Below are 16,979 nucleotides of genomic sequence, written 5' to 3' on the forward strand. Positions count from 1 at the left end.
TCTGAACAGCAGCTGGTTCTTTGTCTTAAATCAGGTTGTCTCACACATTAGTTCCTATGGGACTTACTTTCCTGTAATCTTTTAACGTGTGTGTTGTAGACTGGGGGTAGAACGCAGGGCCCCGTGTATGCATGAATGCGTAACAGCTGCTCTGTGAGCACCTTTTTGAAAGTTAGTTCCTTGATACTGTTCCGTTAGGTTGCTTTTTAAAAGGTGCTTCTTCTCTCCACTGTAGAATATTATGGACAGTATCGTCCCAAAACTAAAAAGGTTAATACCAAGTCTGTCCCCCCATTTTTAAGGGAATTAGAGCAACAGTCACCATTTATGAGTGTCTCCTTAAGGAGGTTTTCTTTTAATATAATAATCCTGCAATGTCAGTATTTTTGTGGTTTGTTTGTTTGTTTTTTTAATAAATGCAAAACTGAGCCAGAGATGCTTAAGTAGCTTGCCCCCAAAAAGTAGAAAACAGATTGGGACTTAGTATCTGTCCCCCATATTCTGTCCGTCTGTGTGTTGGCCAGGTTGAAGGCAGTCAGCATGTACACCCATCTTCTTCATTGTTTCCCTTCTTGCCAAACACAAACAGCACGATGCTTTCCTGCTCCTGCCATCTAACACACACTCCTTTCTCTAAGGCTTGGGCTAAATGTTGTCTTCAAGGATTGTTCATTTACTTAGTGTCTCATTTTGGTCGAAGACTTTGTTCTAAGACTCTGGTTTTGCTTCTAGGTTGTTCTTTCTAGCACCATGGTAAGCTCTTTGAGGACAGGGATGGATTGGGTTATGACTGTAAATTAGACAGGGTAGCTCATGCTGCTCTGTGGCTGGCGTTCCTTTTACCATCCCCATAGCCCTAGTATATTTGGATGTTTACCCACACTCTTACTTTCTGTTACAGCAGAAGAATGGAAGTTACTGTAATGTGATGTTAGAGATTGTTAAAGCCACACCACAGTGTTTCCTGACTCCCGATACAGCATGTTAAAAAATAAGGTACCCCATCCTCCTCAGAACTGACCCATGCTTTTATTTACAGGGTGTAGTCTACCTGGACTTTCCTCAGGTATAAATATAGTTTACAAACCTTGTGTTCTTAGGGAACTGTAAGCAGAAGTGGGAGGTGCATGTGATATGGGTAACGGACAGTCTCAGGGCGCTGCCTGCACACATCTCCTGGCTCAGGGACCTGGTCCTGCAAGAAATGTTTAAGTTTTCACCAGAGAGCTTATATTTAAGAGCAAGATTCCTTTTAAGGTTTGCCTGGAGTCTAATTTAGTTATAGCAAAACAGCAGGGTCTTATTTAAGCACCCACAGGTTTGAACTTATTGGTTTATAATTAAGGCTCCAGTAACTAATTGAAAAGATTGCCCTTTATTTCTTCCATAGATGTTGGGCCTGGAGTTGGCTCTGCTTAGGTACTGCTCTGACATTCCTTCCCACTGACTTGGTGATCTGCCACCAGGGAGCAACAAGGCCTCCGTTTTCTTCTAAATGGTGTTACATGCTGGTCCACTAAATAAGACCTCCCACTCCCATTTTTTTTTAGGATCGTTCATCTAAAAAAGGTAACTTAGCAGTCACTGCAGTTGCCTTACAGGACCACCTATTACATGATCTTCAACTTGGACATCTCTCGGTAGCAGATCCTTATAAGATAAAAGCACAAAAGAAAGAGAACAAATCAAAAGCTCTCAAAAGAGATGCAACAGCCATGATAGATACTGGACTTAGAAAAACTGCAGAGCGTTCTAATGTGGAAGATCCAGAAAGGGAATATGTTCTAGACCCCACACCACCACCATTGACTTTAGGTAAGCTAACCTGATCTTTTATATTTTGGGTTGTGAGCCTAGCCTTTAAGGGCTGAGCCATCTCTCCAGCCCCTGCTCTTTTTTTCCTTTGGCTTAATGCTAATTAACCCAGTGTAGCCTTGTCAGGCTGTTTAAAGAGCTGAAGCAATGCTATATTTGGGGTAAAGAGACAACCATGATATTATTAGCAGCCAAGTGCGTTGTTAATAAGGCTTTAATGCCAACTCTTCATCTGCTAAGATTTTTTTTCACTTTGGAGGTAAAGTATTGGTAGAACTGCCCATAATCAAGATGGCTGTTGGCAATACTCTTTGACTAAGTTGCAGCAACAGGGGCAGGTGACTTGCTTTTGTGAGTCTGAATTCCTAGGTGTGTACATTGTGCCTGGTTTTGTCATGTGCCCTGTGGCACTACACACACTGCCAGGGTTGGATTTGTGCCTCTGTATTTTTAAGTCCTGCTGCCTTCCCTTGCATATTTTTCTTGGCTTTGGGAGTCTCCTTCTATAGCCCATGCTGACCTTCAACTCTTAATCTCCCTGCCTCAACCTCCTGAGTGCCTGGACTACAGGCATTTGTCTGTATCTTTTTGTTTTGTAAATGTAGTTTCCATCTCACTTCTAAAAGAGCTGGGTTCCATTGAATTGAGTCCAGCTTTGGTTGGTGTCCTCCTCCTCTGTGAGCTTGTTCCTTCCAGTCGAGGCAGCAGTGTCTCCGGCTGTGCATAGGCCAACAGTGGTGCTCATACTCCTCAGCCCAAAAGTCTCCATGAATTTGTGTAGTGAGCCTTACTTGAACTAATTGTCTCCATGTTCCTTATTCTGAGGAACTTCTTGCCAAAATTTTCACAGCCTTAGTGCTTTTTGGTGATACACCTTGCCATTTGCTTGAATAACATCCACAAATTTAGTGTCTTTTCCATCTTAACTGGATCCCTGTTAGTACACTTTTTCTTTGGGGCCATAACTTTTTCTTTGAGAGAAAGTCTCAGTGTGTGGTTCAAGCTGTCTTAAATTCTGTCTTCCTGCCACTCCCACCATAGGCCAATATGTGTATTGCAGAAATATAATTGTAAAATTCTTGGGAATCTAATTTTCTATATTTAAAGTTTGCCACATAGAAGATTTCGTCTTACCTTGGCAAGACAATTGCTTTCTGTGAAATCAAAAACTTTCCCCTTTCCCACTTGAAGGAAGCTCTTTACTTCCCGTCTTGGGTACATCTGGGTGTTGCTCTAGAGTGACAACAAACCCTAAGACTATAATATTGCCACAGTCTTTCTTATCACCAAGAAAACTGCAGAGGGACATATACACTGCCTGGATACACTAGGCAAGAATGGAGCACAGGGCAGTGTGAGATTTCATTGAGCTGCTGATTGGGGAAAAAAGAAACTTCTGAATTGTTTTTGGAATATGCCATTGATTATTTTCAGATGGTAGTTGACAGTGAGCCATTGGAACCTCAGACAGCACAACCACGGATCAGGGAGCATGACTGCAGTTAATAATTAGCTCACATGAATTCCCTGGCACTCGTCATTATACCAGCATATATAAGACCACAGAATTCTTTATCTCATTCTTACAATCTATTTTTTGTAAGTCTGAAATCATTTTATACTGGAAAGCTAGAAATAGAACATTCCTAGAAAATAGGTTTGCTTATGGATGTTGTGTTATAGCGTGTGCGGGTGTCAGAGACGGGGGGGGGGGGGGGGGGAAGGCCTGCACAGCAGAGAGGGGAAACTCACGCATTGCCAGTTATCTGGTCCGCACCTCTTTTATTCCTTTAGCTGCTACGGTAAGGAGAAGAAAGTTTCCACATTTGATTACAAGTGCAGAATAGCCAGCCAAGAGTGATAAGGACAGCCAGCCAAGAGTGGCAGGCATCTTGATGGCAGGCCTTGTCACTGATGTTCACCAGAAAAGCCTTTTCTCAGCTCTGATGCTGGTGGGGTGGGGTGCTATTGTAGGTACACGTCTGTTCAGTTCAGAATCTGGCCTTTGACAATAGGATTCACTTCACCTACAATAATACCCATCATTGTTCTAAGAATAAACAAAGACTATTTGCCCAGTATGGTAGGCATTTAACCAAGACAGGAGAGGCCCTGAGTCCGATGGCTCCAGGCTCAACTCAGCTTTTTTGTTTTTCTCCTGATGGTTTTAGTGTTGGCATATTTTACCAGAAGTAAATCTGGTAAAGTGAGTTAAGCTTCCTTATATTGTATGTAAGTTTGGAAAATACAAATGTTAACATAATCTTTGTATATGTTTTTCATATGTAGAGGCATGTCATGTGCATATCGAGGCTTTATGCCAATCTGTGTACCAGATCCTGTCTGTGGAGATCTGTGTGGCTCTGAATTACCCTCTCCAAAGGGGAGAAGGAGTTGATGACAAGGTTGGGGCTACCGTGTGGGAAGTGACTGTTGTAGGCTTGAGCAGTTTCCAGCAGTGAAAGCTTCAAGAGAGAATTTCTCTTCCTCAAAGTGTTACAGCTCTATCCAACAGACAGACAGACAAACACTCTCAGACTATCTTTGTTTATTCCTTGTACACAGGGTCTTATGTACATTTTGGGGTGGGTTGGAGTCTAAAGGCAGGTGCTTCCTATTGGCTTGGTCTGAGATGTTAAGGATGCCTCATCTGCATGTGAAGGGGCTTCGGGTGCTCCCACTACATGACTGATTGGAACAGTTCTCTCTATTGGGTATCATGGTCACATGTCCCAGGACAGAAATCTGTTCAGAAGTAGATGCAACTCCTACCATTCTCAGGTATGAGGGTACTGAGGTTTCTGAATCTACTCAACTTTACCAAGTTTTTGTCTGGTGACACAGTTCCACTTGCTCCACAGCTAGAGGCTGGTATCACTCATTGTTTGAGACAGGGTCCCTTAACTAGAATTCACCAGTTAACCTAGACTGGCTGGCCAGCGAGCTCTAAGGATCGTCTGTCTCTGCCTTGCCAGCACTAGTGCCATGCCAGCCTCTTACTTGGATGCTGGCGATAGAACCCAGGCTTATGTGCATAGGACTTTACTGACTGAGCTGTCTCACCCATTTTGACATGCATTTTATAATTATTTCCTTTTTTTATTCTGTTTGTTTGTTTTTTTTCCTTCGTGACTTGTATTTTATCTAGGCCAGTTTCATTAGAACTGTCTGTTTTGAGAAAAATACATCTTGTATTCTATCCACCATTGGTTTTGGTTTTATTTTGTCTCCTGATTTTTTGGAATTTCTCCTGTTATCTTTGTTACTTCCTCTTTGTTTCTTTCCCTTTGTTGTGTTTCCTTTTCCTAACATCTTAAGTAAAACACTCTCTGCAAATTGTGTTTCCTGCAGATGCATGCAGACAGGCACAGCCCTGTGAGCTGCTACTTATTCCCACATTGACACCAGTGCCCTCATGGCTACTCAGCTCTTAGTATTAGGGTTAACCCTAACCCTAACCCTAACCCTAACCCTAACCCTAATCCTCATGTTGTCTTCTTGGATTTGTCTGTATCCCAAATTATTGTGTCCCATGGGTTGAGCATCTGCTCTATGACTTTTCCTAGGAAGACATGGACAACAGTCTATTTACCTAGAAAGCATATCTATTATCTGTGAGATTACCTTTATCTTTTAGAATACATGCATACTTCTACCATGAATGCTATACCAAGAGTGCTTTCTGATAGCCCTCTGTCATAGCTTCCCTGTAGCATTTATTGTATATCATTGAAGATCTTGTTCCAGGTTGATTTTTTTTATGTGCCTTTACCACTACTTAGCAGATAGTGGTTTACATTTATAGTCCTACCAGTCCTGTGCCCAGGAATGTTGCAGGTACTTTTTCAAAGTGGGTCTCCCCATGGGATATAAACTCATATGATGGGCACTCATAAACTCAATTAAGGAATATATCTTTGGGTAGTACATGATTGATATGCTCTTTGTAAGGGTCATTGGTGAGGGCAGCAAGGCAGTGCTGCAGATTGACAGTTAAAATAGGTGAGAAGCATGAAGAAAAGTGACCAAAAAAACAAAACAAAACAAAACAAAAAACAAACAAACAAAAAAAAACACTGGTGTTCTTCAACTAAATGTCAGTCCTGCTTGCTTGAAAAGTCAGTTAGCATTCAGAATGATGACAGTCTTGTATAATAAAAACATAAGTCATTATTGAGAACTTCAAGGGTCATTCATCACTTCCCTCATCCCTTCATAGAGAAACATCTTGCTGTGTGTTGTAAAAGGCTAAGCTATAATGCCTCTGTAGAATATCTACATGCAGATTGTCTCTTTAAAATGTGACTATATATGCTAACATACGTGAGCTTACATTGTGTCTTGTCTTCCCTGTAGCCCAGAAACTAGGCCTCTTGGCACCTCCCCCATTGCCACTGTCATCAGATGAATGGGAGAGAGTGAAGCAGAGACCCCTTCTACAAGGGGACTCCATGCAGCCATGCCCAATATGTAAAGAAGAATTTGAGCTCCAGCCCCAGGTACATAACAGACAGAGCTTTAAACCTGCCCCAGCCAGGCACTGCTTCCCTAGTAATAGCCAGTGAGTCACCCAGGTCAACCTTGTGACTTTCAAGTGAGAGAGACAGAGACAGAGGGAATGTGTGTGTATCTGAATACCATCACTTGACAGTGTCCACTTACTGGTGTGTTACTTAAAGTTTAAGTATGCCATTTGCATGAAATGATGCTTTGAATATTTCAAAAAATGTGAGAATCCTGATGTAAAGTAAAATCCTTGTTCACACATCTGTCACAATGCAAAGGGTGGTTTTCCTAGTTTTTAGAAAGCTCATGACCTGCTGCACAGACCCATTGCTGTGCCTGACTAAACTCTCAACTCCAGAGAGCCTAGGTCATTTATGCTCTCAAAATTTGTGGGAAACTGATGGTTTTCCCCAAGGCTTTTGTATAGTGTGTAGCCTTAGCTTCTGGTGGTAAGCACCGGGACAGCTGCTGAGAAGACCCAGCATACTCCCAGGCTCGGGTCCCCAGTTTGATGGGCTACCCTGACTGCCCAGACTTGAAGATGCTTCAGTATCTGCAAGGAGACTCACAGTCACTACACTTCTGCTCTTTGGTAATGTGAAGTACAAAGATGCTAGAAGTACACTTTGATTCTTACTCTCTAAGAGGACCTAATCTTCTGAATGCAGGAGGTGGATATTGGAAAGATTTTAGTCAGCCCTTGAACCACAAAACTGTCAGATACAAGGCAGTTTATAATTTAGTGCTGGAGTACAAGGTCATTAAAGCTGCAGGGAATCTTCTAACCTCAGCCACCCTATTCATTGTGCTGTATGTATTTAAACTAGTTGTATGAAGACTGAACATGCAGTTATTTCAGGGTTTGCGTATGCACTTCAGTAAATGCCATTTGGTTTGGTTAAAGGTACTAACATTGCTGTGTTAATATTGCACTTAGTATTCCCACATTAGATTTCTTAGTTAAAAACAATTTTCCTGGGTTAGAGATGGCTCAATGGTTAAGAGAACATACTGGCTGTTCTCCCAGGAAACCCAGATTTGATTCACAGCACACACCGTGGCTTGCAATTCTAGTTCCAGGAGACCTTCTGACCTCCATGGGTATCAGGCACACAAGAGGTAGCCAGACATACATGCAGGCAGAATACCCAATCGCATGAATGAATGAATGAATGAATGCATGAATGAATGATTTCAAGATACTTTCCAGTAGTCACTTATCTCTGCAGTACAAGACGCCATCTAAAGTGAGAACAGAACTCATGTGACTCACAACAGGCCCACTCAGAAATTACGGCAGAGTGTAAATGTCCTCGCTGTGTAACAATCACAACTGTTTGCCTATAATGAATAATATGGCTATTACAAAATATAATATTCTAAGATTAGAGTTATATAAAAATTATATTATTCAGAGCAAATTGATATCTTTTGATAAAATACTTTGAAAAATTATATTAAAAAGTGAAGAACTTGACTCCACAGATGATTTTAATACATTAGTTTATTAAATTTAAGCTTACAGTTGGCAGGGTCCAGAAAAGGTTTTACANGNCTGCTCTTCCAGANCACTAGGGTGTAGTTCTTAGCACCTACATGGTGTTTACAACCACCTGTAACTCCAGTTCCAGGGGATCTGATACCCTCTTCTGGCCTTTATGGGCAGCATATGGATGTGGTACAGAGACATACATGCAAACAAAACACCCATATACATAAAATAAATATTTTTTAAAGGAAANGTTTTAGGTTTATANGCTCTATTCTAAAATTCCTTCCCTTAATCCCACTTAAGAGACCAGAGTGAGCAAGGCCATAGGGGATGGGCACTGAAAACGGGAGGCACGCCCCTGCCCACTCACCTTCCTCACTAACATACCTCCCAGTGGCCAGTGCTCTCAAACCCTTCCTCATTGGATCTAAGCTAGTTTTGATTTTTGTTTTTTGTTTTTGTTTTTCCAGACCAAAACATCACTGTTGGGTGTGAAGTTTGAGTCAGAAGGGTGAAGTTTGCTTTTAATTTCAAAAGCAAAATGTAGTTTGTGTCCATAATGTCTTGCTATTTAAATGTAAGATTCTCAGAATTATGTTACAGTAAGCTGCAATTTTAAGTTTAGGAGTGTAATTTAGCTAAGCAAGGCCCTATAAAAGATGTTTGCCTATCATATCTCTGCTTATTCTCTTACCAAGACCATACCACATAGACAGGTTCCTCCCTGCCCCACCCTATCTACCTAGCAATGTCTACCTTGGCAATCCTTTCACTAGCTTAATATCAAGCATGATGTGGTTTTGTGGTAATGGGGTCATTGGCTTTCTTTAGATGATATGTTTATGCTATATTAAACTTCACACCGTGTTAGTTTGGAAGTTGTCAGCTGTCTGAATGCTGCCTTGACGCATTCAGACAGCTCCTGATGGATGCATCCCTCACTAAGACTCCTGTTCTCTTCTGGTGGACAGGTGCTGCTCTCCTGCTCACATGTATTCCACAGGGTAAGTAATCCCATGCCAGGCCTGGCCTCCTTCCCCCGCTTATTTAAAGAGCCATTTGTTGAACCATGAGCCCCGTTTGTAATTAGAAACATGGTTTTAGGTTAGACTGCACCTCATCCTGTTGTAAAAATCATGGATTTTGTGTGACATAACCACAAATGTTTGTGTAGCAGATTGTTACCTGCACACCAAAGCTGCTGATAGCATACTTCCTGCTGGCTGTTTGCACGGCAGTCTTATACCTAGCATTTTACCTTTACACCACATGACAGTCTCTGCATGCATGATCTGTAGAAAATCATTTTTGGAACAGGTTTCATGAGGAAGGTGTTAACATCTGATGAAGCTACTTCATGATCTAAATTAGACAGAATAGAAATGATGAGGTAATAGACACCGTAATTACATTAGAAGTAAAAATGTTGCTTATAAATAATTACTTGAAAAGTTTTAAGTAAAATCCTTTTCTTTAGGCATGCCTTCAGGCTTTTGAAAAGTTCACAAATAAAAAAACCTGTCCCCTCTGTAGAAAGAACCAATATCAAACAAGAGTGATACATGATGGGGCTCGCCTGTTCAGAGTAAAGTGTGCCACCAGGTAAGAGAGGCCTCAGTGCCCTGCAGAGGGGTAGGCAGGTGTTTGCAGCTCAGGATGTGATTACTAACTCAGAGGAGCACCAGAACATCCAGGCTGGGAGGAATACTGAAGTACTTGTTAAAATGAGGCCACTAGGGGCTAGAGGAAAAGACCCTGATGCACTTCCTAGTGCCTATCTAATGTGGCTTTCAACTCTCTGTAACTCTGTTTCCTGGGAATTGGATGCTTTGATCTCCATGAATACCACACACACGAATGGTATAGACATGCGTGCAAGCAAAACATTCATATACATAATAAACCATCTAAAAATGGTTTAAAGTGAGGCTATTAGGTGGTCATCATTTCTCTATCTCTATTTTAGAATCCAAGCTTATTGGCGAGGGTACATCGTTAGAAAGTGGTACAGAAACCTGAGGAAAATGGTCCCACCTTCGGATGCCAAATTAAGGAGAAAGTTCTTTGAGGAAAAGGTGGGTGTGTATCACTACCTCTTCACATACAAACAGTCTGTGTGAGTGAACATCTGAGACTGGTGAAGCTACAGGCAGTGCAACTGCAGCTTACTTCACTCTCAGAGCTCTCGTTGCTCAACTCAGTGGCCTCCAACATCATTGCCTGAAATGATGACATTCAGATCAGCATTGTGTGCTGTTTGTTTAAGTCAGGTGCCATCTGGTAAAGTAAGACAAAACTGAGATTTACAACTCTTAAGAGGCCCCAGTTAATGTCTGCATCATCAGGGAGAATGGAGACCTCACTGACATCTTCCAGTAGCTGGCTGGGCCTTGTGAAGTCTCCATATTACAGAAATAAACAACTCCTGTCTATGCTTGCTTATGCTCACTTAATCACTTTTTATGTTGTTGGGGTGTGGGGGGTGCTTGTTTAACAATTTTCTGTGTCTCCACTTATACAAAAAGGACATGTGTTAGAAGTAACCAACACCAAAATGGGGAACCTTTCTCTGTGATAATTCCAACTTGTGTCAAGTTGACACACAAAACCAGCCAGTACAGCCTGTAAGGAAATAGATGGTTCCTTGTCCTCTGTTTTCATAGTTATTATCTTCTTTAGGCACAAGACTGAGTGACCATAGCCATGTACTTTCTGGTCCCATAAGAGACTCATTTATCTCAGAGGAAGAAATGGAGTATCTATGACCTTGTGTGTAGCTTTACCCTTACCTGGGTAAGCCAGCCCATTTCAACTATGCTATAACAACATTGATTATAAAGCAATATGACTTTTTTCTAGTACCTTTTCTAGGCACTAAAGGCACACATACACACACACACACACACACACATGCAAAACAAACAAAAGCCCTCAATTATTTGTTATAAGCAACACAGTTATTAAAATACATAATTAGAACATTTGACATGTGGTTGTCACTGTGCCTCAGATTTAACTCAGAAAAACACTGAGATTCCTTAAAGAATGGGACGGCGGCATTAAATGTGATATGGATGCTAAGCTAATCGCATCACACACTGCATTATAAAGTCAAAATGGAGTGTAGGTGGTGGCTAGAAGATGCCTGAGGTACTGGTTGGCCTGGCCTGCACAAAGCTCCTGCCTTTGAATATAAGAGGGCAGCAGGAGACCCAAAGGCAGAGGCCACAGAGACTGTCTACCAAGTTGGATTTGACCAAGAAGAAAAAATAAATAAATAAATAAATAAATAAAAAAAAATATATATATATATATATATCTCAAAAACCTTGATCTCTCCTAACTGAATATGAAACAAATAGGGCAATTAATTAAAAGTCCTGATCATTAACTGGATGAAAAGAGTAAGTCTGTCTTCACTTCCTTGGATGAGCTGTCTCTCTTTCCCTGCATAGAAGGCAGCATGCTGGCTTCCCTTCCAGATCTTATCTCTAGCCTTGCTCGTTAGTCCAGATGATACCCTGAACCAAACGGGGAGAGGCTCTCTGGGCCAATTTATAATTTTCCAGACATCTCTCTTTAGAGCTCAGTTTGTAGAGTAGAAGCTCATCTTCCATGCAGACTGATGTCTTCTACAGTAGTCATCTTTCTGTGTTCTCCTGGGCATCATATGCAGGGGTCTGATGGTCAGTAATTATATTTTGGCTTTTCCTGAGACAGAGTCTCAGTTTGTTATCTAGGCTGGCCCTGAATTCATAACTTGGGAGTATAAGCTATGACTACAGGTAACCACCACTGAGCCAGAAGCCCTTTGTAATTTCTCCCATTTTTAAAGATTTATTTATTATTTTATGTATATGAGTACACTAGCTGTCTTCAGACACACCAGAAGAGGGCATCAGATCCTATTACAGTGGCTGTGAGCCACCATGTGGTTGCTGGAAATTGAACTCAGGACCTCTGGAAGAGCAGTCAGTGCTCTTAACCACTGAGCCATATATCTAGTCCCTGCCTTTGTAGTTTCTAATGTGCCATAATAATATATGACTGACAAGTTGAAGTCATTGTTTGCACTTGCAAAATTTTAAGCCAGATCTGATAACTATTTACCTTCCATATGTGGATAATTAATGTGTACATGTAATAACTTTAGAAATTCTACACTTTATAAGGGAGTCATGATAATCAGGTGATAATCCCAACTACTACACTATTTATCTGTGATGGTTTGATACAGCAGACTAACTCACATAGTCTGAGAACATGTGAAAGACTTTATGCTAGGTAGTTGGTTTCAGAAGCCAGTGATATCATAGAAGTTCTTGAGGCTGTAGTCTGAAACAAAGGGAGGCCCAGCAGTGTCTGAAGCTGGCCCTGATGGCTCTGCTCCATGTCCCAAAATGTTTTCAGATGCTGAAAACATTTGTTATATCTTTACTTGCTACAAATTAACCCTACCATCATTTTTCTTAGAGTTTTTAAAGTTCATACATTTTCAGTTTCTCTAAGAATGTCAAGGAAAACCAGGACCAGCCATCAAATGAAAGCAGAGCTCTGCTCACCACCACATTCCATCCTACAGGGAAGGCCTGGGAACCCTTGCTGGCCCTCAAGGAACCCTCTGACTTTATGAGTGTATTTCAGTATCAATAACACTTCCCTGAAAAGGACAGCACATTGGCAGTGTGTTCTTTTGTTGTCCATAGAGAAAAACAGTGGAAGTAAAAGGACAAATGTCAATATACTAAGTAAGTAAAAGCTGGGAACACACACACAAGATTGAAACAGTAATGAGGTTTCTCAACAAAAAGAAGCATTCCCAGGATGGATTGTTTGTGACTGAGCTCTACTCAACCTTTAAAGACTAGAACCAATGACCCTTTAAGCTACCCTGTCAAATAAGAAAGAAAAGAGTGTTACTAAACCCTTGCCTGCAGCCAGTATTACTCTTATTTTTAATTTTTTACATAATTATACAACGAAAGCATAACAAACCAATTCCTAATAAAATACTAGGCACACTGAATTCTATAATACAGTAAAAAGATGATGCGCCATTGTGCTGTCTCTCTGCTGGTTATGATTACTGTTGCTATAGTGAAATACCCATGACCAAAGCAGTTTGGCATTTCACTGTTAATATCAAAGGAAGTCAGGATAGGAAGCTGAAGGCAGGAGCTGATGTAGAGGCCATAGAAGGAGTGCTGCTTACTGACTTGCTCCACGTGGTTTGTAGAACCCAGGACCACCAGCCCAGATGTGGTACCATCCGCAGTGGGATGGGCTCTCCCACATCAATCAGTAGTTAAGGAAATGCCCTGCAGGTTTGCCTGACCTTGTGGAAGCATTTCCCAACTGAGGCTTCCTCTTCTCCAGTGACTCTGGCTTTTGTCAAGTTGACATAAACTAGCCAGTATGGTTTCTGATTGCTATAAGAAAATACCACTGGAAACAAAAGTCAGAGAGGTTTGTTTTGAAACCCAAGTTCAGAGGGCATTTCCGCATAGAGTGGCTGAAGGGGAAGTCCATCGCAGCAAGAAATGAAGAACAACTGGAGTTCACCCAGAACGGCAGGAGCTTGGTATAGCTTATTCACATGTTGGTAGTCAAATAGCAGGGCACAGACCCAGAAGCAGATGTCACCTTCAAGGACCTAGTAGTAGCCTACTTCTGCTAGTCAGAACACAGTCCCAAATGTCCCTCAATATATTAATATGGTGTCACCAGCTAGAGACCAAATGTTCAAACAAGTGAACCTATGGGTCATAAGTCACATTCAAGCCATGACAACCGTAATGAAGTTGATTCATTTCATTCTTATAATTTAAGGGTGGTTCAACATCTTTAAAACAACAAATGCAATAACATATATTCAGAAACAGAAATCAATTATGCAATCATCTCATGATGCAGAAAAGGACCTTGACAGTTCAACATCCTTCATGATGAAAGTCCTGAAGAAACTCAAGAAAGGACATAGCTTAACAGAATAAAGTACATATATAAAAAAAGTTTAGCCATCTTTATACTAAATGGGTTATCCTTCCATTTAGGAGAAAGGAAAGCCTTTCTGCTAAAACCAGGAAGGAGACAGGGCTAGCCACTCATTATAATATTTGAATTCTTTGACAGAGTGATCAGTAAACTCAAATGAAAGGAAAAACCAGGTACAATAAGAGGAAGTCATAGCATATTTTGCAAATGGTATGACCCTGTTCTTAAAAAAGACCCTAAAGGCTCCTTCAGAAAAGGCTTCCTATGAACACTTGTAGTCAAGTGGCAGGATAAAATAGAAAACCGTTTCTGTATACCTATAACAAGCATACTGAGAAAGAAAGGAATGAAAACAATCCCATTCACAATAGCCTTAGAAAAATAAAACACCTAGGAACAAACCTAATCAAGGAGTTTAAAAACAATGAAAATTTAAAACACCCAAGTATTTAATGAAAAACACTAAAATATGAAAAGACTTCTCATACTCATGGAATGGCAGAATCAATACTATGAAAACTGGCCACTTTAGCAAAAGCAGTTTACAAATTCTGTGTAATCTCTATCAAATTCCTGATAAAATTCTTCACAGGCTTGGAAAGAAGCCTTAAGTGCATATGAAAGCACAAAATAGCCAAAGCAGCCCTGTGCAGAGAGAGCAATGCTAGAGGTATGATGCCAGACCTCCAAATATACTGGAGTCCTTATAACAAAATCAACATGGTGCTGACACAGAAACGGCCAAGTGGACCAGTGGGGTAGAATAGAGGACCCGAAATAAACCTACAGTCTGCAGCACTCAATTCTTGGCAAAGAGGGCAAAGCACACTGAAAACAAATCTCAACTGACTGTGCTAGGAAACCGGATTTCACAAAGAACATTCACCAGATCCCTATCATCTTGTGCAAAATTCTATTCCAAATGAAACATGTGCCTTACTGTAGCCCTTGAAACTACTAGAGGAAAACATAAAGGAACTACTTTTAACATAAGGAACAGTTGTCTAAAGGGGACTCCAACATCCCTAAAAGTAATACTGAAAAATAATGAATAGTGTTGCATGGAACTTAAAGAAACACTTGAGTGAAGAGACAGCCTACAGAATGGGAGAAAAAGTACTTGCAAACTATTCATCTGACTGTGTTTAAGCTATATAACAAACAAACAAAACGGAACCAAAAACATACCCAATCAATTAATAGCCAAGTGAACTACAGAGACAATTCTCAAAATTGCAGTTTTAACAAAATGAAAAAAACAGCCACTATTCTCAGACAAACTTTGGGAAATGCAAATCAAAACTATACTGATAACCCATCTCACCCTGCAGAATAGCTAATATGAAGAAGGCAACCACAACACACTAGTAAAGGGTATGAGAAATGAGAAGCTCTTACTGTTGCTGCTGGGAATATTTACTGCTGCACCCATTTTGAAAGTCAGGATGGAAATTTCTCCAAAAACAATTTCAAAATTGAACCATCATGCACTATAGCTATGCTACTCTTAGGCAGATACCTAAGTACCCTATGTCTTAGAACAGACACGACTGCACAGCCATGTTCACTGCATCACTGTTCACAACAGACAAGATTAAGGAGCCATGTACACCATCAGGTGGATAAAGAAAATAGGAAATGTGGTTGATATAACAAATCCAATTTTATTTTGGCAAAATAAAATTATGAGGATGGTTGAGTTTATATGCACATTAATAAGCATTTAAATATCATTTAGTACAAGGTGGGAATAAAGTTCAGGATTATCAGCTAGTCACTCACAGATCCCACCAATTTTGCCAACCCATTTGAAGATAGACTTCTAACCTATTGGCATCCTGTCCTCAAGTACTCAGGCAGGTAGAAATTCTGCTAAGTCAGAAGATGGTTCTGTGGATAAAAGAGTTTGCTGTACAAGTGTGAGGGCTTGAGTTCAAATCCCCAAAACCAATGTAAGAGCCAGAGAATAGCAGGGACATCCGTGACTCCAGAGCTTCTATGAGGAGACAGGAAGTAGAGACAAGAAATTCTGCACAAGCTCTAGGGCCAGCTAGTTTGGAGGACAGTGGGGGCATGGGGGAGCTTTCTCAAGGTGGAAGGCAAAGACTGACGCGCACAGTTGTCCTCTGACTATCACATGTATGCCCCCTACTCACATTACTAAAAAGTTAGGAAAAAGGAAACTCCAGCAACAAGAAAAGATAATTCAAAGAAAAGGTGATGAGGGATTAAAGCACAGTAAGAAATCAAGTATAACTGAGGTAAATTTACCTACCTATTATACAACAAACTCTTGGACTGCATTGCTCTAAGACACAAAATGAAACAAAAATATTCAAAGTAAACTTATATTAAAAACACAAATGAGAGCTGGCATGGTGGCCTAAGGCTAACACAAAAGGGTTTTGCGTTCAGAAGCCAGCCTATCCTTTGTCTCAGAAAAAAAAATAAATGAGAAAAAAGGCAAATGGGGTTGGGAGATTGTTCAGTAGGTAAGGTGCTTGATCCAGGCCTGAGGGCCCGAATTCAGATCCCCAGAAGGTGGTCTTCTATCCCTGTGATCCCAGCTCCAGGAGGCAGAAACTGGAGGAAATGAGAGACAGGTGGACAGGAGAAAGCAAACCTAGCCAATGAGATTCGCATTAATTTGAAAAGTATTTTAAAAGTAAACACCGGATGATAAAGTATCACCAGGTATAAACTACTGAGGAGAAAGGCATCCAAATATATGAAAATCATGTTAAAATTGTAAGAGGCTCATATATACTGCCCAATGCCATTAAAGGCCAAAATGTAACTAAAATTAGTAAACATGGGAAATTTTTAAACTATAACAGAAACTTACATGAACATTTCAATCTCCCTAAATTGAAACAAATGTAACAGCCATTCCTAATCCTGACCACCAGGACCAGAACTCAGATAGAGCTTGTTAAAATAAAGGCTGTTTAATGGGACTGGGGATGTGGCTCAGTTGTTAGACTGCCTGCTCAGCATACAGAGCCCTGAGTTCAATCTCTAATACCACATAAACCAGGTATGACAGTATATGCCTATAAGCCTAGCACAGAAGTAGGCAAAAGACTCAATTTTTAAGATTATCTGTCCCGCGCTACCTTCCCGCCAGCAAGAAATGACGCGGCACACAAACAGGATCCTTCTACAGCAACGC

General features: G+C 40.8%; 1 protein-coding gene across 1 annotated transcript in view; it reads left to right on the forward strand.

Moving 5' to 3' along the window:
- The first annotated feature begins 453 nt into the window (after positions 1-453).
- Rnf32 (ring finger protein 32) overlaps positions 454-16,979 on the forward strand; it is a 31,086-nt gene continuing 14,560 nt past the window's right edge. The window contains exons 1-6 of the mRNA XM_029535614.1: positions 454-996; positions 1,551-1,815; positions 6,172-6,314; positions 8,785-8,817; positions 9,291-9,415; positions 9,780-9,888. Coding sequence (XP_029391474.1) covers positions 982-996; positions 1,551-1,815; positions 6,172-6,314; positions 8,785-8,817; positions 9,291-9,415; positions 9,780-9,888 — 690 coding nt within the window. The 5' untranslated portion in view covers positions 454-981. The remainder of the gene's footprint in view (positions 997-1,550; positions 1,816-6,171; positions 6,315-8,784; positions 8,818-9,290; positions 9,416-9,779; positions 9,889-16,979) is intronic.

Source organism: Mus pahari, chromosome 2, assembly GCF_900095145.1.
Source record: "Mus pahari chromosome 2, PAHARI_EIJ_v1.1, whole genome shotgun sequence".
NCBI classification, from domain to species: domain Eukaryota; kingdom Metazoa; phylum Chordata; class Mammalia; order Rodentia; family Muridae; genus Mus; species Mus pahari.